The sequence below is a fragment of the Danio rerio genome, chromosome 16 (genome assembly GCF_052040795.2).
Source record: "Danio rerio strain M-AB ecotype USA chromosome 16, GRCz13ab, whole genome shotgun sequence".
Classification (NCBI taxonomy): Eukaryota; Metazoa; Chordata; class Actinopteri; order Cypriniformes; family Danionidae; genus Danio; species Danio rerio.
Genome location: NC_141036.1, coordinates 30,940,344 through 30,961,161, shown reverse-complemented (window position 1 = coordinate 30,961,161; position 20,818 = coordinate 30,940,344). Strand labels below are relative to the sequence as shown.

Sequence of the window (20,818 nt, the reverse complement as noted above, 5' to 3'; positions counted from 1 at the left end):
CTCTGCAGTTACTCTATAGCACAGAGCAGAAACCGGAGAGGCTAAATCAATCGCCTCTTTTCACTGACAATGTACTTGTTTTTCAATTGCACAAAAGTTGCATGGCTAAAATATTCTTAATCAGTCTTGAAATCAAATTATATTGACACTGTTTCCATCTCCCACCTTCTCTTTGGGGATCTGCGTGGGGTCTGTCTTTTAGAGGCAAAATCAATGTGAGTATAAACTTCAGTGTTGTTATATGACACTGTGTTACTTGCCAGTTGGCCAGTAATTATTATTAATTCTAACACCATGTTTACACCGGACATGAGTACCATGATGTGAATGTGAATTAAGACAATATAGTCCATTATAAACAGTGGTAGGATAAGGCATGACAGAAGCGACAAGGACTGTTTTTTTGCAATTGCATTTTTGTTGCATCACAAGCAACAACAGAGTAGAAACAATGCCTGAGAACTTAATATAGTTTTGTGCGATTGCAAATTGCAAAGACTGCATTGTTGTTATGTAAATATGCAATCTGATGCGCAGCACTGTTTTCAAGAGTTTTCAGTGTTTTGGGTGTCTTATAATTAGCTTTTAAAATGCAACATGTGCCAAACATCTTCACAGTATTGTAATGAGAACAGATTCTTTTTTGTTTTCAGCACAAGATTTTTGTTAGTAGAGGTTTATCTACATTTTATGCCAAAATGAATGACGCTGAAAATATGTATTATATTTAAAACAAATAATAATAAAAAAGTGTAAAGTAACAAATTACAAATACTCAAATTACTGTAATTAAGTAGTTTTTCTCAAAATTGTAATTTACTACGTCGTTTTAAAAAAATGTGGACTTTTACTTTCCCTTGAGTACCTTTTTAGTGTTGTTTAGGTACTTTTACTCCACTACTTTACTTCAACCTGCAGTCACTACTTTAATATTTCATGTCAGTTCTGTGATTCCTGTCCAATTAAATCACATATAGAAGTAAAGAGGTAAATGGCATCATAATGAACTACCTCAAGACATGGGCAATTTATAATTGCAGCAAACTGTTTGGAAGCATTAAAAGTATTCGAGAAGATATCCAAAACCTTTACATGCAGTGACCCAAAGACTGTTTAGATGGCTGTCACTGATGAAAAAATAACGGATGTTTACTGAATGAAGACCATAATGGCCTTAAACACCCAGCAGGCACAAGACGTCAACATGAAGTCAGATTGAAGTTGCACACCACTGTCATGGGGACATTGCACTTAGTTTGGAAATGAAAATTAGGTTGATGTCAGAACTCAACATCAGTCCGACGTCAATGTCCAATGTCCAACCTAAAGTCAAGCAAATTTTAAAGTCTAATGATGTTACAGCTTGACGTTGTGTGGACAATACCACAATGACGTCTATAAAATATTATATTTTGGTTGCCACACCTACTGAATAAGTGTCAGTATTTGACGTCAATATAACGTTGGATTAAGATGTTGGGTCGAAGGTCACTTTCTAACTCAACCTAAAATCAACAAAATATCAGCGTCATTTGATGTTGTTATATTACAACAAAATAGTAATGTTCTTAGATGCTGACGTAAAATTTTGGTCACCTGACATCACAACCTAATTCTAACCTAATATATTAACATCTTTTGATGTTGTGTGCCAACTGGGAATTAATTGAATGCACGACAGAATGTTATGTTTACACACATCCACAAATTACATGTAAATTCATCACACTTTCACAGCTTATTACTCACTACTCCTGTGTACTTTTGAAAGAGCTACTTGTTACTCATACTTTAAGTAATATTTACAACAGAAACTTTTACTCAACTTGCACTACCTTTTTAGGCAAGTAATGGTACTTTTACTCAAGTATGGTTTTTCACTACTCTTTCTACCTCTAATTAAATTACGATTGTCAAATGGTTAGGAAATGGATTGTCAAGTGGAATAGATTGTATAAACAGAGAGATGTATTTTTAACAGTAACTAAGGGATTAAGGTTGTCTGACTGAGGTTTTTAAAGCTTTTGTCAAACCCATTTGTTTGCATTAATTCAACTTATTTTAAACAAATATACAGTGTGAAAAGCATCCGTTTTGTAGAGTAAATAGAATACTATTCAGAAAATTCACCTTAACACATTTACAAATACTGATCGAGTCATTTTACTGATTTTCGTTCAATGCCGATTTTCAGCCTATCAATCGGAGCACCCCTAATGTTAGTTTTACTTATTTATTTTTTCATTTTTCAAATTTTATTGAACATTTTAAAAAAAATGTAGTTATTAATAGTAATATAACAGCAATTAGACACATTTGCCCAATTTGTCTTGCCAATTTTAACAATAATAAAAAAGTGCACATATAGCATAAACCCATACATTTTCTCAAGTCAGCATCTATAGATTGCAAAAGATGTGTTCCTAGAACAAAAAATCTCTATTAATTTTCTCCAATGAGAAATGTATTTTTAACAGTGATAGATTAATTAAGGTTGACTGACCAAGGATTTCAATGCTTTTGCCAAACCCATCAATAACACTACTTATTTTAAAACAAATATATGAATAGCAGAAGTTTTATAGAATAAATGTGATACTATTCAGAATGTTCACCTAATCAGAGACATAAGCAAAGCATGCCAAGAGATATTTTGCTCTGCAAACAAGAATGTAGCTTTGCGAATTACATATTTGTTTATATGTGTGTGTGTGTGTGTGTGTGTGTGTGTGTGTGTGTGTGTGTGTGTGTGTAATGAAATATATTCAGACCTTGCTATAGACACATAAAACATGTCTCTAATGTCACAGCCAGCGATTTTTAATTAATATTTTTATATTTCTCTTTATTTGCAATTCTTTGTAGTTATAAAATAATCAAGTTTACAGTCTTGTGCAGTCGTCTCTTCGTCCAGTGTTCATATACTTCAAATCAAATTCTGTAATGCTGTGATTGACCTCATTACTGACTGGTTTGGTTAATGCTTTATAACAACTTAATCGAAAAAGGAACATTAATTAAAACAAAAAACCTTCCAGAACTAAAACTACTGACAAATTTAGAGGGCACTAATGCACTCTATCGGCAGGTGGGTCAAAAAGTTTGTGTTAAGCCCTGCTTGCACAGCATACAAGTGGGATTGTCTGTAGTCACACCCATAGTATACACTCACATACACTTGCCACTAGTCACTACAGCAACAGTACATTATGAGCCCAAGGTCATCAGCCATCTGTGACCAGCAAATTAAACAACTCCACAATACATCTAATTGAGTGTGTGTGTGTGTACTGGTTTTGGTGGTTATCAAGGACAGAAATTTGTATAATGACATGTGAATTACATATTTGCACTCTATTAAGGTGTTTTACAAGGACATTATTGTGTTCTCGTAATTGATTAAAATGCTTAGTAACCATATTTTCACATTCAAAATTTGGCTTTCTAAGAGAGTTGGGTTTAGGGGTAGTGGTAGGGTTTGAAAGTAGGGCAATATAATAAACTTGAAACTTGTATAAAATATACTACGCCTATAAAGAGTCCTCGTAAACCACCAATACCAACATGTGTGTGTGTGTGCATGTGTTATGACTACTCACGTCTAATCTGCTTCTTTATGGGCTTGGCCGCATCCAGCCAGTGCTGAAAACCGAAGGAAATGTGAAGTACAGAAAGCAGCATGGCAGGATTGAGGGAGACATGGAACAAGAGAAAGAGTTTGTTATTAGCCTAAGTGCTGACAAAAAGAAAAATCCTGTTGTTCTGATTGATCTCGAGTGGCTGTATCCCACTGACACTCTCCATTTCTCATTTTTGCTCTAAGTGCCGCAGCGAATAGAAAAACAGGTCACAGCCACACACACGTTCTAACGCTCATTAAATGCCACTCACCGCAACCTGCTCCGGGTCCATGAACTGCAGCCCAAAGTAATCAGCTTCCACCAGATCCAAGTGATACATAATCTGATCAAACAGATCCTGCCCCTTGGCGTGTTTCTGAAACGCACACATTTAAAGCACAGATAAATCACTAAGTGCAGAAAGCTCAGGGCTTCACGCTGGTTCTGTGACAGTTTAAGGGGACACCTGTGGAGCAGCGCCGTGGGCTGGAAGTTTCTCCAGTATTTGCCTGCAGGGCTCAATGGCCCTGATTAGCAGAAACAATGAACATGCTACATTGATTTTCATATGCACTCACTGCGGCTGAGTGATGGAGCTTAAAATATCTCAGTATTCATCTCAATTCATTTCAGCCTTTTGATCTGTTTTTTCTTTCGGTCAAAGGAACCACATATTTAAGAAATGTGCTTATATACAGCATTATGAATAAAAGTAAATAAATATAACTAAATGCAATGACAGTTATGATTTCCAGATGTACCCTGCAAACAAAATATTTGGAAAAAAATGCATAGTTATTTTCAGCAATGGCACATTACATGAAACATTAGAGAAATTTAGAATGTTAGTGTGAATTTCAAATAAAAGTTAATGCTTTCCTTACCAAGTAAATGAATTCTTTCAAATAATTCAGGTACTGTGCTAAATATTAAGCATGGGTTTAATACATTCATGGCATTTTAAAAAACCGTGTTACTGAACACCAAGTTGCTATTTTCAGACCAACGCAACACTAATTTTCCTGTTTTGTGTCTTGTTGTTTAAATAGCAAATCCATTGGCGCCTGTAACATGTTGGTTTAGGTGAGGTTAATAAATTCTTATAGCGCTGCTTTGTGGACTCATGGGTGTGCCGGTCTAGAAAGGAGGTGTTTTAAGGCACATTGTTGGCGCGTTGCTATTTTGAGGAACTACAATAGACAATTGACCAGCTGAAAGCAAGTCTAAAGTCCAGCACAGAGCGCGTTAGTTGTGCGCTTTAAACATACACATTGCTTAAAACACACAGGATGTAATTAAAGGATTAAAATGTTACAAAAATGATTATTTTCAACAGAAATAGAAAAACCACTGCCTCCATGCCTTCTTTATTTTATCCATGACAAATTATTCATGCTTTTGTATAATGTTATTATTATTAGTAGTAGTATTTATTATATGCATATTTATATTTGTTTTAATTAAAACAAGCTTAGATTTGTCCACCTGTCGGGTTTTGAACCATATGGGGCATAGGACGTGTGTTTGGATATAACTGTCATGACTGGGTCAGTGACCACCTGAGGGCGCTGTAGTTCATCGGGCACCTAGTTGAAACTACAGCGCCCAAAGAAAGACTACAAATCCATACATACCACGCGCATACACCAGAACTCATACACTGATTGTTTTCACAGCTGTCTCCGTTTTCTGTTGATAATCTGGACTATATATTCCATTATACCACCACTGTTTGTGATCGCGTCGTTGTCTTCCTTGTCTTTCTTGTCCGAGTATTCCAGTAAGTCTTGTTAACCGAGTTTATTATTATGATCTTGTTCTTGTATTTTGCCATAGTCTAGTTTGTGTCTCGTCTGTTTTCTAGTTTAGTCTAGTTGTTTGAGTTTGTTTTTTTTCTGAGTCTTGTCTCTGATTTAGTTTCTGGTTTTGTCGTTTATTTGTTACTTTGTACCTTAAACACCTTGTTTTATGTTGATGCACTGTAAATAAATCTGCACTTGGATCCACACTTTTTTGTTTCCTGTTTTGATCATGCATAATGTAACAATAACTCAGCAAACACGCTATGGCGCAATGCAGCTGACTGTTAAAGGGAATGGGGGAGAGGTCACTGATGGGTTTAATGCATGTTATTTTCAATACACACCCATAACTGATTAAGAGAATAAGCTCAACCATGTTAGGCCATGTGCAGTGGCGCTGACCACATTTTTTCGTCCTGAAAATAGCAAAAGTGGTTTCGGACAAGCCTTTAATACTTTTGCGCCCTGCGCTTTAGACTCTGTGCTTAGATCATTAAAATAGAGCCCCAAATCTATATACATTTAATAGTATGTCAGAACATTCTTGTTTTACTGTAGCAAATAAAACTTGGGCAAAAACAACAACAAAACAACCCTAAACCTTTGAACTGACATGTCAATATCTTTATTCATTCATTCATTTTCTTGTCGGCTTAGTCCCTTTATTAATCCGGGGTCGCCACAGCAGAATGAACAGCCAACTTATCCAGCCAATGTTTTACACAGCGGATGCCTTTCCATTTGCAACCCATCTCTGGAAAACATCCACACTTATTTACACTCATACACTATGGACAATTCAGCCTACCCAATTCACCTGTACCGCATGTCTTGGGACTGTGGGGGAAACTGTAACACCAGAGGAAACCCATGCGAACACGGGGAGAGCATGCAAACTCCACACAAAAACGCTACCTGACCCAGCTGAGGCTCGAACTAGCGACCTTCTTGTTGTGAGATGATATCACTAACTACTGCGCCACCACGTCGCCAACATGAGGACACCCAATCCTAATTTTCCATAATGACACAAAACTAATAGTTGAATAAGGATTTTAAAAAAATTATTCACCATTTGATGAAAATCCTTATTCAACTATTAGTTTTGTGTCATTATGGAAAATTTAGAGGGCGTACGATGGCTCAGTGGTTAGCAGTCCAAAGACATGCGCTTTAAGTGAATTCGATTAACTAAATTAGCCGTGGTGGATGAGTGTGTGTGTGAATATGAGAGTTTCCGTTTCCCAGTACTGGGTTGTGGCTGGAAGGGCATCCACTGTGTAAAACATATGACGGAATAGTTGGCAGTTCATTCCACTGTGGCGACACCTGATAAATATTCATTTACATTTACATTTACATTTAGTCATTTAGCAGACGCTTTTATCCAAAGCGACTTACAAATATTCCTCTTTACACCAGTTTTAAATCAGTATAAGTATATAGTGAATATTCTATAATTCATCCAAACCTAGGTCAATTAATAAGCTATTTGACTGATGATAACAATCCCAAAGCACTTTGAAAAGTCAAAGCGAGATCAAACCAGTCAATTTTTTGTAGAGCTTTAGATGAAGGAGACCACAAAAGCACACACAAAGGGACAACTCATAAACTATTCTGGAGATTATCTCTTCTCTGCGATGGTCAGTTTATTCTCAAGGCCAGCATCCGCCAAGATCAAAAACGCTCAAGTGAATGCAGAGAATTTGGAATTTAGCTATTGATTTGTTCTGTTTCACAGAGCATGACTGATTTCTTTAGTTGGCTTGAGGATGTTGTGCACGTGACAACGGAGGAAGGAAGCACATGATCAGAAAAGCATGGAAATAATCTCGGGATCTCCCTGTTAAGATGAGCAATGTCAAGTATTCCCTGAGTACAATCACAGTACTCCAAATCCTGAATCAGCATGGCTACAGGCTACAACAAATTAGTCAATTATGACATTGCTTGGAAATGAAAAAATCTTTTGAAATTCCCCAAAGACAAATGTTGGATAAGCTGCAAATACAAGTGACCCTTTTTATCAATTATATTAACGTTTTGTGACTGATACTAATATACATTTTTAAAGAATTTTGTAAATATAATAGATCTATCTATTTATCCATCTATACCAGGGATGCAACGATTAACCGGTTTCACTATTAACCGTGCTTTAATTTGTCACAGTTAATTAATCGTAAAGGCTTCTCAACACTGTGTTTCTGCACAGATGGGGTGTCGTGGATGAAATTGAAGACCGGGGGGTCGCGGATATAACTGAGGACTTGGGTGGAGAGGGAGGTGTCGCGGATGCTGCCCTCTATATTTTGCCACCCTAGACGTAGATATAACTGAGGACGTCGGTGGTGAGGGAGGTGTCGCGCCTTTTCTATTCTGCCGACCTAGGCGGCCACTAACACTGCTAACACTGTGCACATCATCGATAAAGAAGCTTGCCTTTGCTAAGTTTAAACTGAAACTGCGGGTCATGACAACAGTATTGTGCTGGTGGTTATCGCGAGAATCCTGCTCTGCCCCGCTTATATGGGCCGGCTGACTGGCCGGCTTTTTTCACAAACACAGAGAGATGAAAATAAGAGCATAACGAGACTGAGCATTTAAAATGACACAAATCCAAACCAATACTTTTAAAGAGGCGCAGAAGTAAGACATTCTTTCCTTTCTTTTGTCCATTCTTTCTGTTTATTAAATTGACATGCATATAAAAACAAGAGTGCAAAATAAAAATTTCTTACTGCATTGCTTCATTTTTGTTTAATGCAAACCATAAATTTATTTTTCATAAAGCAACAGTAGGACTTTTTATAGCAGATAACTCGCATTCAAGGCAGAATGATAATGAGAAATGTAATTCATTGATAGCATTATTGTCATTTCCGTCATCATTAATATTTTATAATTATTAGACATTCATTTTGGAATTATTGCGCAAACATCAAGTCATTCAATTCAATTCAGCTTTATTTGTATAGCGCTTTTACAATGTGGATTGTGTCAAAGCAGCTTCACATAAATGGTCATAGTAACTGGAACAGTGTAGTTCAGTTTTTAGTGTTTAAGTTCAGTTCAGTTTAGCTCAGTTCAGTGTGATTTAAAATCATTACTGAGAGTTCAGACACTGTAGAGCAAATTCATCGATGCGTAGCTCTACCAATCCTGAACCATGCGAGCCAGTGGCGACAGCGGAGAGGGAAAAAAACTTCATCACAAAGTCATCACAGCATTAGTTAGATAGTTGTTTCTGGTTTTTGTTAGTCCTAATTAATTTTGTTTTCAAATACAATAAATCTGTTAATATACAAGTTGCAGTGGTGCTCAATAATTTTTGGTGGGTGCTCCTAAATTTTTTCTGGTGCTTCTACATTTTTATAGTTGGGAGCACTAGCAGTTTCAAGCCCTGCATTAGTAAAATACTGTTTTTTTTATTTATTCTTATTTTTATTCATTTATTGTTCAGTAATTTATTTGCAGTGTAACATTATTTCTGTTTAAATGTCAAAAACATTCACTTATTTTTAAGCACAAAGAGAGAAATTTACTATTGTTTGTTTTTATATTATTTTGTGCTGTATTATTAGTTACTGAGCAGCATAAATAATACTGTAAAATATATAGAGTTTTCATCTTATTCTAAACTAGTGTGGTTTGAAAATGAATGAATGCATAATAATCGTGATAACCGTGAAACCGTGATTACTTCTAAGATAATCATCGTACAACCAAAATCTATATTCGTTGCTTCCCTATTCTATACATACATTTTTGAATACTAATGCTAATTTAACTTAAATGCACCTTGGTTTGACGTTTTCAGTTAAAAGTGTTTTAGATTCCCAAATAGACTTTTCGAGAAACTTGTATGCTGTGAAACTTCAAAAAGAAAACCCACATCCAGCTGCTTTGGATGATTGTACTGAATGCTAACATGTATGACCTGAAGGCTTGGAGACACTGACGTATACTTATTGTCAGAAAGTGAAAGTGCTGCTCTATTGTGTCAACATTTAGTCTTCATTAATTCTTGACACCTTGACATTTAAAAGGCATATTGCGTAACTCGAAAAGACAGATGAAAACACACACACGTACTGTATAAATAATGTACACAGAAACCAAGTCCAGGGCAAAAATATCTGAAAGTGTCAGAGGAGAGTGGCTGGATTTGGGACACACCCTGAGAGGGGGGTGGCTATTATTCTCTTTGATACTTGCTGTTGTTCAGGTTGACCTACAACCTTTAACATAGATAAATCAACATGGGTTTTGGAGCAGTTCTCCCCCAGTATACATAAACTAATGCATAAACTAGGCCTACAACAACAACCACAACCAAAACAACTCTTAAACTGATAATCAGGTTGATGGATGGAACTATAGGCATGAGAAGATAACCATTTTTAAGGTATACAACGGTTTGGAAAAGTCAAGATTTTAAACAAAATATATATATATATATACACTTTTACATTTATTTTTATGTTTTTTAGGACAACAGTATGTTTTACTTTTATGTTTTTTAGGACAACAGCAGAAAAGATATCTATAGATACCATTTTAAATTGTAAATAAATCACTAATGAAACTAATGAAAACAGCAGAAGTCCATGATTCACTTGAATTATTTAGCAAAACATGTTTACTGTTAAATGGATCTCAAAATAAAATATGTTGTGTTGAGAGGGGAAAAAGGTTTTGTTTTTTTACCCAAATAATTAAAAAGAATATATTTTAGAGCAGTAATCACAATATACTGTGAAACCGTGATATTTTTATCCAAGGTTATCATACCATCAGAATCTTATACCGGCCCATGCCTAGATGGGACTCAGATGAAAGTGAGAGTGGTAAAATCAGAAGAATAATTAGGATTTGCTAAATCTGAAACGCTGACATGCATTCTTTGACATGTTCAAACTTGTATGGCTAACAGGTTCTTACTGTTTGAGTCTTGTTTATAAACAAACAATCAGCAAAATTGATAGCAATAATAAGGTCAATTCTGAAGGAAATATTCAGCAATAAATCGAATTGTATAATGGCCTCTTATTTGTGATTGGGTAACAAATTACTTTGATGGTTCACCAACAGGCAGATCTACTGACTAAAAGCAAAGTCTGTTAAAGGCAAGTCATTTTATACAAGTTGGCAGCCATCTTTAAAACACCTCTTAGGCATGAAAGTGCACCTTCTGTCTTTTTGAATAGGGAAACATTGAATTCTCCAAAACTGTTTGCCAAGCTTATAATTAAATTTCATATTTGGAATCACCAATGCAATTTAACAACTGTCATTTTTTTCAGAATGTTCGGATCAAACTAATAAATAAAAAATAGTATTTTTAGAGATAACAAGCTAATGCACATTTGCAACCATAAGGAATTAGTTCACAACACTAACCTGCTTTATGGCAGTTTTAAACTCAAGTCTCCGATGTTCTGCTTGACTAAATATCAGAAGTAGTTGCATGTGTGTTCACAGATTTGTTTTGTCATGCATGGATCATAGACCTCTTTGTGACGCTGCCGTGAAATAGGCCATTCACATATTGCGTCTTTTGCGCGCACAAGTCCATTATTTCCAATGGAGGCATGTGGATTGCCTGCACATATTGAGAGCGGCACGTGCGCGTATTCCATGTGCGCCCAGATCAAAACATCTTTTTTCAGACAAACTTTAATTTTAACTTTTCAGAATGCCACACTGCGAGTTACGTAACAAGAACTGACCGAGCAGCTTCATACTTTGTATGGAATATACACATTTCAGTTACCTCAGACAAACACAAGACACCCAAACACCAAGCGCTTTTTAATTTTTTCCTACATAGAACTTGTATCGGAACTGCAGCAATGTTTTGTTAGTTTGTCATCCTCTTGAAAAAATGGTTGATGGTCACCGAGCAACAACAAAAGAGTCAACGCAAAGCACGTTGAAAATGCTAAAGTAAGTAACTCACCCTTCTCCTTCCCTAAACCCAACCAATTTTATCGATTGACCCGCCCACCCACTTCCCTAAACCCCGTTTTTGTGGTCAACTCATTTCTGCATCCGCTGACGTACATGGCGAGCTAATGGGACAAACTGGTTACAGCGGGAAAGCTGTTCATACGGAGATAAGCGTTCAGCTGGTAAGCGCGAAAAGAAATGGTGTCATACCACCCCGTAGCGTTCGTTTAAAAAATAAAATGCAGCAATAAGTACTTCTGGTCACATAATTTGCAGTCTCCAGAATTGTATATAGGACAATTTTTTCAGAATAAGCCTATATTGCGAATCGGTCATGTACACTAATTCGGGCACTGATAAGGACAGCGATGAGCTTGGGACAGTGACTACACCTTTGATGCATAAGAACGTCTTCATCAAAATTGGAATTTATAATGTTATATATTCATTTTACAAGTAATTTTTAAAAGTACAATATAGATAACTTATTTAATTGTTTCATATACCAGCAACAAGAAGTTATTTTAAAGTAATTTCCAGTTTATTTCTGACATTTTATCCCAAAAGGACAGCAACCTTTTTGTTTACAAGTTTTTGCACGTTCAAGTGGTTGTAGTCATGTGATTTACGTTTGGAATAAAGAGGTGGTATTTCATTTAAAATAGTGAGGTCAGATGTGCCATGTGCTAGTTTCTGGCAGATGTCGATATCAGATAACAAGTATAAGTGTAGAGATTTTAAGCTTTATGTAGATATATTTCTCAAGTCTGCAAGGCATGTATTCACTAAAATTCCAGTCCGTCTGTCAACCCCTGAGGGTTCATAGCAATGAAGCTACTGAATCTGTCGTAAAGGATGCACGTCTGGACTGAACACCTCCCCTGGGGTTTATAGCAATCAATGATTGGCTCTTTTACTAGAAAACAGGGCTTTTTCACTAGAGCGTACATATTTACTGATGCATATTTCCCCATTCACAACTATATAAGTGTCTATGACTTGTGTATTATATAGTACTTGTTAGAAGTCCCGTTTACACCTTATTTAACAGTCTGCTTTTGTCAATCCAATTACATGTAAATTATACTAAATATAGGTGTAACAAGGTCTAAAATGTTGTGAGTTTGTCCACTTTCAGCTGGTCCCAGAGGTAGTAAAACTGACTTGAATGGGTTTTTTCATCATGTAGATAGACACTAATGTGGTCAAACACATTCAAAGGATAAAAAATACCAAAGAAAAAAAAAAAAAAAAAACACCTACTCTCCACCGACCGACCAAAAAAGTGTGGATTATGAGACGTGTTTTGAAGAAGTCCACCAAAAAAAGGCACTCATACTTCAATGCGTTGTACTAAAACATGAATTAAGATCAAAATCATAGTTGACATCCTCATCCTTTTCTTTTGCTTGATTTGCTGCTCACTTTTAGCCCATGTAAGTTGTGTTACATCATAATGTGGCGTAGAGCTTGCCAAAATAAGACAGAAAGGACTCAACAAAATTGGAACAAAGGTGGTCACAAGAGATATTTGAATGCATGTTAATACGATATTGGAATGGTATTAGCTGACCACTTGTGATCCTACTACTAAAATGCAATTTAATAGAAGCAACTAGTAATAACTTCATATGTGTGTACAATTATTTCTACTAACCACAACAACAGTCTACTAATATGCTTTTAAGAGTTATCAGACATGTTACTTGCAGTCATTATTATATAATAAAGGAGATTAAGTATTGGCCCAGTGATACTTAATCTTTGCATCACTTTTGCATAATTTTAATTAGTCTGTTTTCTATGAAGCTGACAGAGCCTGAAAAACAGGTTGTCTTACTTTTGATAGCTCAAAAAGGGGTTTCTCTCATCAGCAAAAAAATAAAAATACATATATTTAGGATGGAGGCGAGTGATTACAAAACACTCTAAATGGATGTTTGGCCAATGCATCATCAACATTAGCTTTTGTTGTTTTGTCTGGTGATTAAAAATGTGAGTACTCATGGGGGTGACAGAATCACATTCATATAATATCACTCATTGAAGCATATGCATTAATTTTCAAGTAGATATAAATATTAATATGCACAGAAAGTGCTTTGAAATGTGCAATTTTTATTTAATGTTTGATGTAATCTCAACTGAAATATGAAGACATAGAGTAGCCTCTGACCTTTAAAGGGCCATGAAACCCCCTCGTTTCAGCAGGGTGTTTTCACACCTCTACTTTGGAAAAAGTCAGAAAAGTGGGCGTGTCCAGCTCTGTTTAGGGGGGAGTGTCGGAGGAACTAAAGTGGGATGGTGTGGGAGTGTCTATTTGTGCACGCGTGAGTTTCAGAGTCAAAATACACACCCACACAGACAGGAGAAAGTGATGGTGTTTAACCTACATGGACATCTGTAGTCGAATTATTTGCCAAATTATTAAATGTTGGACTTTAACTGCAGTTTGGCTCTTTCATTCAGGGAATTCATTCATGCCTCTCGCGACAAACGAGATATTTGATTCGAGGAACTGATCTAACTGTGTATTTTTCATGCAATGTTTGATACCGCACGGCGAACGAAAGAAAAAAAAACCTCCGCATTTTCCGGAAACTTAGATGCATACGGCAGGTAGTGTCAGAAAGCCGCGTGTGTTATTCCGGTCACAAAATGCGGTGCTAACATTTCTGCACTCAGTGCAATAGTTAACTTAATTCGATACGAGCAAACTGAATAAACAAAGAGCACTGGTCGCTCACTTACCAAATCTGTAGAGACAGGACAATCGCCAGCAACTAGAGCCGCGTCTTTATGAAGAGAAGACTACAAGCGAATCCAGATTTCAGCGTTTGCAGATGAGAACAGCTCTCAGGTAAACAATAATCCCCCTTAGACACGTAAGTTATTGTTGTCGAGCGTCGCGTACACTGTTAATCCACACGTGATCCAGATAAGCTCTCACAGAGAGAAAATGAAAACGAAACTTAACGGCAGCAAACTATAAAAGCAACACTTCACTCTTGTTTTGCCAACTCAACGTGGCGTCTTTGTGGTGTAAGCACGGTGACACAAATGAATATTAATGAAGTTGCACAATAGAGCGCGCTGATTGGTTTGAACCAAGCCTTACTCATGCATTAATGTATCACACTGTAAGACGAAATAAGACTCACTCTGGCACAGACGCCCAGTCTGCACGCTGGAATACAGGCTATTATGTCATGACCGTGACGCAGCTTCAAAAATTCGTTTTAAACAGGAAGTACGAATTTGCTTGAAATAACGCAAAAACAACCAATTTACACTTTTTAGTGAAATATAGGTGTCCTAATAGTGTTTTTAGCAGTGTGGGACACATATACGACTGTCAACAGCTCAAAAAATGTGTTTTGGTGTTTCGTGACCCTTTAATAAAAAAACAGCCAAAAGTCAGTGTCAGTGAGTGAGAGTGGTTAAACTCAAGCACATCAAGCAAAAAGGAAATAAGAAGAGTCTGGCAGAAGGCAGGACCTGTGAGATACTATAGAGCAGGGGTGTCCAAACTTTTTCTTATGAAGAAGGGCCAAAAACCAAACTGGTTGAGGGCTGTGGGCAGAAGTTAAATATACCAAACAGTATTAAATTCAATGGTTTATGAGTAAGTTTTCTTAATTTATTTCCTAAAATTTAAAAATAACTACAAAATAAAACATTGCATTAAAATATATTAACTAATGCAGTATATTTTTTAAAAATAATTTCTAATAGAATTACTACAATAAAAACATAAACAATCCCATTAACAACACAATAGAATTCAGTGCTGAAGACACCAATCTGCACGTGCCATTGATTTGATTTGCTCCTTGATGTGTTGTGCATTACCCTCTACCTGTCCAGTGACAGTATTTACATTTTTTAAAAGTCAAATTAATTTACAAAACAAAATAGACAAATGTTTACATTAAATTTGAAACAAAAATCTCTGTCAGCGATATTCAACCCAACTAAGCCTCCCCATCATTCACCCTCTCTCCTTAAATGGGACGGTAGGCCAAATCAAAGGTTAGCATGGGCCAACTTCGACCTCTGGGCCCTAGTTTGGGCATCTCTGCTATAGAGCTTTTGATTGGTCACAAGATTTGATTGAAAAACTAAAGTATAAGGTGATGTGACTTGTCAGTTTTAAAGCACACTCGCTTATAGATATTCTAAAGACAAACATACTGATACTAACATCTAAAAAAACTTTCTTTTAAATTAATAGAACATTTAAAAGCATTGCTCCATCATGACAGTAGTTAAGAAAGGAGTATATGAAAACAGTACTGGTGTTTTTGAATAAATTTGGTCAGAACAAGAGCTGACAGAGCAAGTTTTCTGTTAAAAATTCTATGAGATGATTAAAGTTAAAATGTTCATCGCATATATTTTTACTTTTTAAATGTTTTTACAAAAACTGACAGTTTCATTTACATGCTAGTCAAACAATACTGTGTCTTTGTATCCTGTAGTTTTATAAATGACAAATGTGGATCTAAATTTCAAGTGCAAACATTACAACTATTGTATTTAAATCCAAAATCAAACAAAAAGTGCTTCAGGGGTAATTAATGTGTCAGTGCTCTTTGGATAAGTGATTCATAAAAATAAACAGCAAAATCAGAAGTTCAGGGCACTCAACGTATGTGAAAAAAAATTCAAAAGACGTTATAACATGTTAATAAAGACTTTAAGTTTTTTTGAGTGCCTTGGACTTATGATTTTGTTGTTTACATCTATTGTATTTCGAATTCATACGAATTAGCCACTAAATCAAAAAGGTATGAATTGCCGTGAGATTGCGATGGTTTTCTCACCCAATATTTCAGAAACACTGCTTACAGAATATTGTGAGTTTCATGCTTGTAATTTTGACTTTGTGCTGATGTTCAATGATGTTACTATATCCTGAGGTCACGAAACAAGAGTTTAAAATACCTAAATACCCGTAAACATAGCCAACTAGCATTCTAGTTGACATGGCATTGACATGAGTATTAAAAAGTATCATATTGGTAACAATGTGATCTGAATGTACTACATTCATCATTTATAACATGACATTTCAGACAGACTGTTTAAATATACAGACAGTATATACTTTTTATGTTGCATGAAATATGATAATGACCACTCATATCAATTTTAGTCAGCTTATGCATGGAGACACCAGTGTATCCTGACAGCATAAATAATACATAATAAATAAGAAAAATCCTCAATACATGATGTTTGTATTAAATGTAAAAAAGAAAACAATTATGTTAGCAATTAAGAAATCAATTGCTAAATTATTGATCTTATTATTGTAAATAGTAGCCTAATATTGTTTATTAGGTTATATTTATTATATATTAGACTTCGAGGATGAAAGACCCGATTTCTCACTACATTTCTTTTTGTTGCTTGGTGACAGGATTCTTTTGAAACAATTTTCAATTGCTGAGAAGAAATATATTTACACAAACTGTCAGCTTTTTACGCAAGTTAATTACTGAACTGTTGTCGTCTGTGTTGATACAATTCCTGTTCTTATAAATACAAACGTGAAATTAATTTTACTTCAAACTCACACACAAAACAAAACAGTCAAACTAGGACGTGTAAGACCGTCAGGACACGGTTACAAACCGATGAAGTGTCAGTCTGAAAGTAATCGACGCATTTCATGGCGCGACTTGCAAAACCGGGAGCAAAGGTTAAGCGCTGATTCTGAACTAGGCTATTCGTCGACCTCATTCAAGAATAATTTCTGGAAAACACTTTCTGGCGACAAGTGGAGAGAAAGGAGATCAGCTGGGGAACTCCGTGTGTATGTGTGTGTGTGTGTGTTTTCTCCATGGTTGTTTCATTTTCACTGAAAGCTCCCAGAGCCCGAGGGGATCTGCAGGTTTGTGTGTGACAGGTTGAGCGGTCGCTATAGGTGGGAAGTAAACAGGAGGACGGGAGCACGAGCACCATCTGTTTACCGGGACAGGACCCAATATCGGGGAAATCCGGCCGGCCACACAGAGACAGGCTTTCGAAATCTAACTTTACCCCTAAACACCACATTCAAAACACTCAAGGTGACTTTTCTCTTACACAAAGACAAGGAAGTCCTCCACTCACCGGTAACTCCACATTGACATCCGATCCGTCCAGCAGCAGGACTCTGCATGTGATGGCGTCTTTGCTGTTGCCCGCTGCGGGGATGTGCACTACGGCTCCCCCGGTCACTACGGTCGGCGCGTGAATCACCTGCTGCTGGTGCGCCTGGAGCACTGCGTTTCCGCCTCTAACGTTACCGGTCCCGTCTACCTCGCTCGGCGGCCGAGCGTTTCTTTTTGACCGACGGCTAAACGTCCTGCGCAGAAAGCCCATCATCTTCCCCCGCGAGACAGCGCTTTAATTAATCAGGGAAAACGGCACCGATACCGGACCGCTCAAGAAGAAGGCATCCAGCTGTTTCCCAGGCTTTCCACGACGACGAAAGGCGGCGTCTACCGGACTCAGCCGTGCAATGCAGAGGGAAGAAGTCGGCGACCTGTCACGAGCTCCGTTTCCTCGTGTCGTACGGGCGACAAAACAAGAGCACACCTGCCAGAAGCCACGGGAAGATGAGGTACTCCGGTCCTCCCGCTCATTTAACCTCGGATTCGGCCAAAAAGTGATCGCGCTTTAATTAAACTTCTCCTTTCGCTCACAGAAGTCCAGGCTCAGCTGACTGATGTCGCGTTAGTTGCTCTCTGTTATTGACCGAAACTGATGTACCTCTCAGGTAAGTCAACCAGAGGAACTGGCCAGGCAACCTGTTCTGCGCAAGCGTTAAATCTCAGGGCAACACTCAAACTTTTTTTTCCGTTTTCGGGTCGGTGTGTGCGAGGCAGCGCAACCTGCTGGTAAGCCAAACAGTGACCGGCGTCAGGTTACCTTCACTCGAGCCACCATCACTGAATTCCCCAGCAACCAGCACAAATCAAGCAGCCTTAATACAATTGCGTCAAGTCTGCTGCGAGGAAACAATGTGCGCCAGTCGTCAGCATTTCACGCACGCTCATTTCAGCTCCCTCCCCTCCTCCAAAAGTCATCACCATGAATAAGAGAACAGGCACAACGTGATAAGAATTGCACATTTTATTTATTTATTTATTAACAAAGGTGAATTGAATTATTCTAGTTGTAATTTGACTGCACATAGGTCAGTCTCACAAAGTGTTCAGGTCACAATTTAGCTTTTTTTAAGTAAACAAAACAACAAATGTTTACATTTGTTCTGATGTAAATAAGGCTTATTCTATCAAATATTGATCTATAAATTGGTATCATGTTGCCCAAAAAATAATATTGTCACCAATTGTCATTTTATGCTGTGAATGACAACATTATTTTTTACAAACGACAGCCGTTTTCCCCCCACAAACTATACATGGCAAATCCAGAGAAACTAAGAATGTCCGAGAACACAAACATACATATAGAATATATTATATTAAAATATATATTTCTTCCGATAAATTTGAAGTTTAATGAGCTTACTGTAATCACCACAACTGTTTGTACCGCATGTGCTTTAAGACAGTTAAGCTCACTGTACCTCACCCCAGTTCCAATTATAAAACACAAAAACTAATTCTTATGACTGTAATATGACAAATGTATGTACATTTAAATATAATTGTTCGTGTAAGCATTTATGTAATTATGTAATTGCAAGAACATTACTGTAATACAGTGGTAAATAATACCTATACAAATACAATAGCCAAGGAGTTAATACAGTAATGAAAATGATAAGGGAGGGGTGGTAAATGTGCACAATTGATCAGCAAATAATGTACTAATTTAATAAAATAAAATAAAATCACACTTGAAATTTTCTAAATAGATTGCATTTTATTTGACATTTTTATTTCCTTGTGTTTTTAGGATGAAATGTGACCTGAACATGTCTTGACAGATTTTGTGAGAATCACCTAAATATAGCACTGTGTTTGTGTGTGGGACAGAGCAAGAGAGAGTGTGCTGTAGGGTCCTATAAGCTTCTACGTGTCAAAGTGCTTCATGTTCTTCCTTGATCCGCACAGCTGTCAGGAGAGCCACAGCAAGAGAAGAGATTGCCCATCCGTCTTTTTCAAGGCACACCCTCTACTTCCTGCCTCGTTTTCATCCAGTCTTTACTGACAGCTGGACCACTGCGGCCGAGCTTCTTCCTTCACTTCTGTGTCCTCAAACACTCCTCTACCGTCCCCGTTATCAACTGTTAGGTTTGACTTTCTCTCTGTACACCCTCAGAATGGCCTCACACACAAAGGTGAACTGACACTGCAAAACAAACATGCACACAGGATAAGCAATGGCAGGAATCAGCGTAATATATTCAACCTTCACACCTTTTCATAGAAAGCTATTTCAGACTGGGATTTTACATTCAAACCAAGAGTGACCCTTATAAGGAAATAAGGAATAAGGGATTGTCCCAATGGAGCAAACACATTGCTTTAAAAACGGGAGTCCAAACTCGATTCTGAAGGGCCAATGTCCTGCCGAGTTTAGCTCCAACTTGCTTCAACACACCTGCCAGGAAGTTTCTATTATATCTAGAAAGAGCTTGATTAGCTGCTTCAGGTGTGTTTTATTAGGGTTGGAGCTAAACTCTCCAGGACACCGGCCCTCCAGGACCGGGTTTGGACACCCCTGGCTTTAAACCTTCATTAATCTGTATGGCATGTATAGCTCTGGGGTCAGGACGTTCTCAGATATCATTCTCCTAAAATATTATGTTATTTATTTAAATACCATATGTTTTTTTAAAGGTAAATGTAGGTTATATGGTGCATTGTTCGTTGCAGAACTCCTTTATTAAAAAAAGAAAGAAAAAAAATTGTTCTGAAAAGATCAAGTCTCAGCCAGGTAATAAAAAGTAACACAAAAGTAACTCAAAAGTAACGTAATGCATTACTTACCATAACAAGTAACTAATTAACGCAACTAGTTATTTTTTTAAGGGAATAACTCAATGTTGTAATGCATTACTCACAAAAGTACCCTACACTGGTTTTGATAATGTTTTGGATCCTTTTCAGGACTTTGAACATTTCAGGACCGTTGCTGTATATGGAGGATCAGAGAGCTCTCAGATTTCATCTGAAATATCTTAATATATGTTCTGTGGATGAATGAAGGTCTTAGAGAATTGGAACGATGTAAGGGCGTGAAATTAATATTTTTATTTTTGGGTGAACTAACCTTTTAAAGCATCCTTTTATTGCACATCTCATAATCCCAAGTCTGAAATAGCAAGTCAACCAGCTACTTTTACCCCAGCTAATATGGAAATACAATATTTTCCATTAAATAGATTGCACCTGACTATAAGCTGCATGGTCAAAACTGCATTGTTAAAAAAATACATATACATAGGTCACATTTTATAATTGAATTCTAATATAA

General features: G+C 36.9%; 2 protein-coding genes across 4 annotated transcripts in view; both read right to left on the bottom strand.

Moving 5' to 3' along the window:
- The window catches only part of epb41l4b (erythrocyte membrane protein band 4.1 like 4B), a 47,499-nt gene extending 29,329 nt beyond the window's left edge, over positions 1-18,170 (bottom strand). For all 3 annotated transcript variants that reach the window (XM_087287102.1, XM_087287103.1, XM_087287104.1), the window contains exons 1-3: positions 17,498-18,170; positions 3,892-3,996; positions 3,600-3,642 (exon numbers count right to left, since the gene is read on the bottom strand). In XM_087287102.1, coding sequence (XP_087143228.1) covers positions 3,600-3,642; positions 3,892-3,996; positions 17,498-17,752 — 403 coding nt within the window. In that variant the 5' untranslated portion in view covers positions 17,753-18,170. The remainder of the gene's footprint in view (positions 1-3,599; positions 3,643-3,891; positions 3,997-17,497) is intronic.
- Positions 18,171-18,487: 317 nt separating this feature from the next.
- The window catches only part of ptpn3 (protein tyrosine phosphatase non-receptor type 3), a 58,026-nt gene continuing 55,695 nt past the window's right edge, over positions 18,488-20,818 (bottom strand). The window contains exon 26 of the mRNA XM_087287090.1: positions 18,488-19,690. Within this exon, the coding sequence (XP_087143216.1) occupies positions 19,622-19,690 (69 nt within the window). The 3' untranslated portion in view covers positions 18,488-19,621. The remainder of the gene's footprint in view (positions 19,691-20,818) is intronic.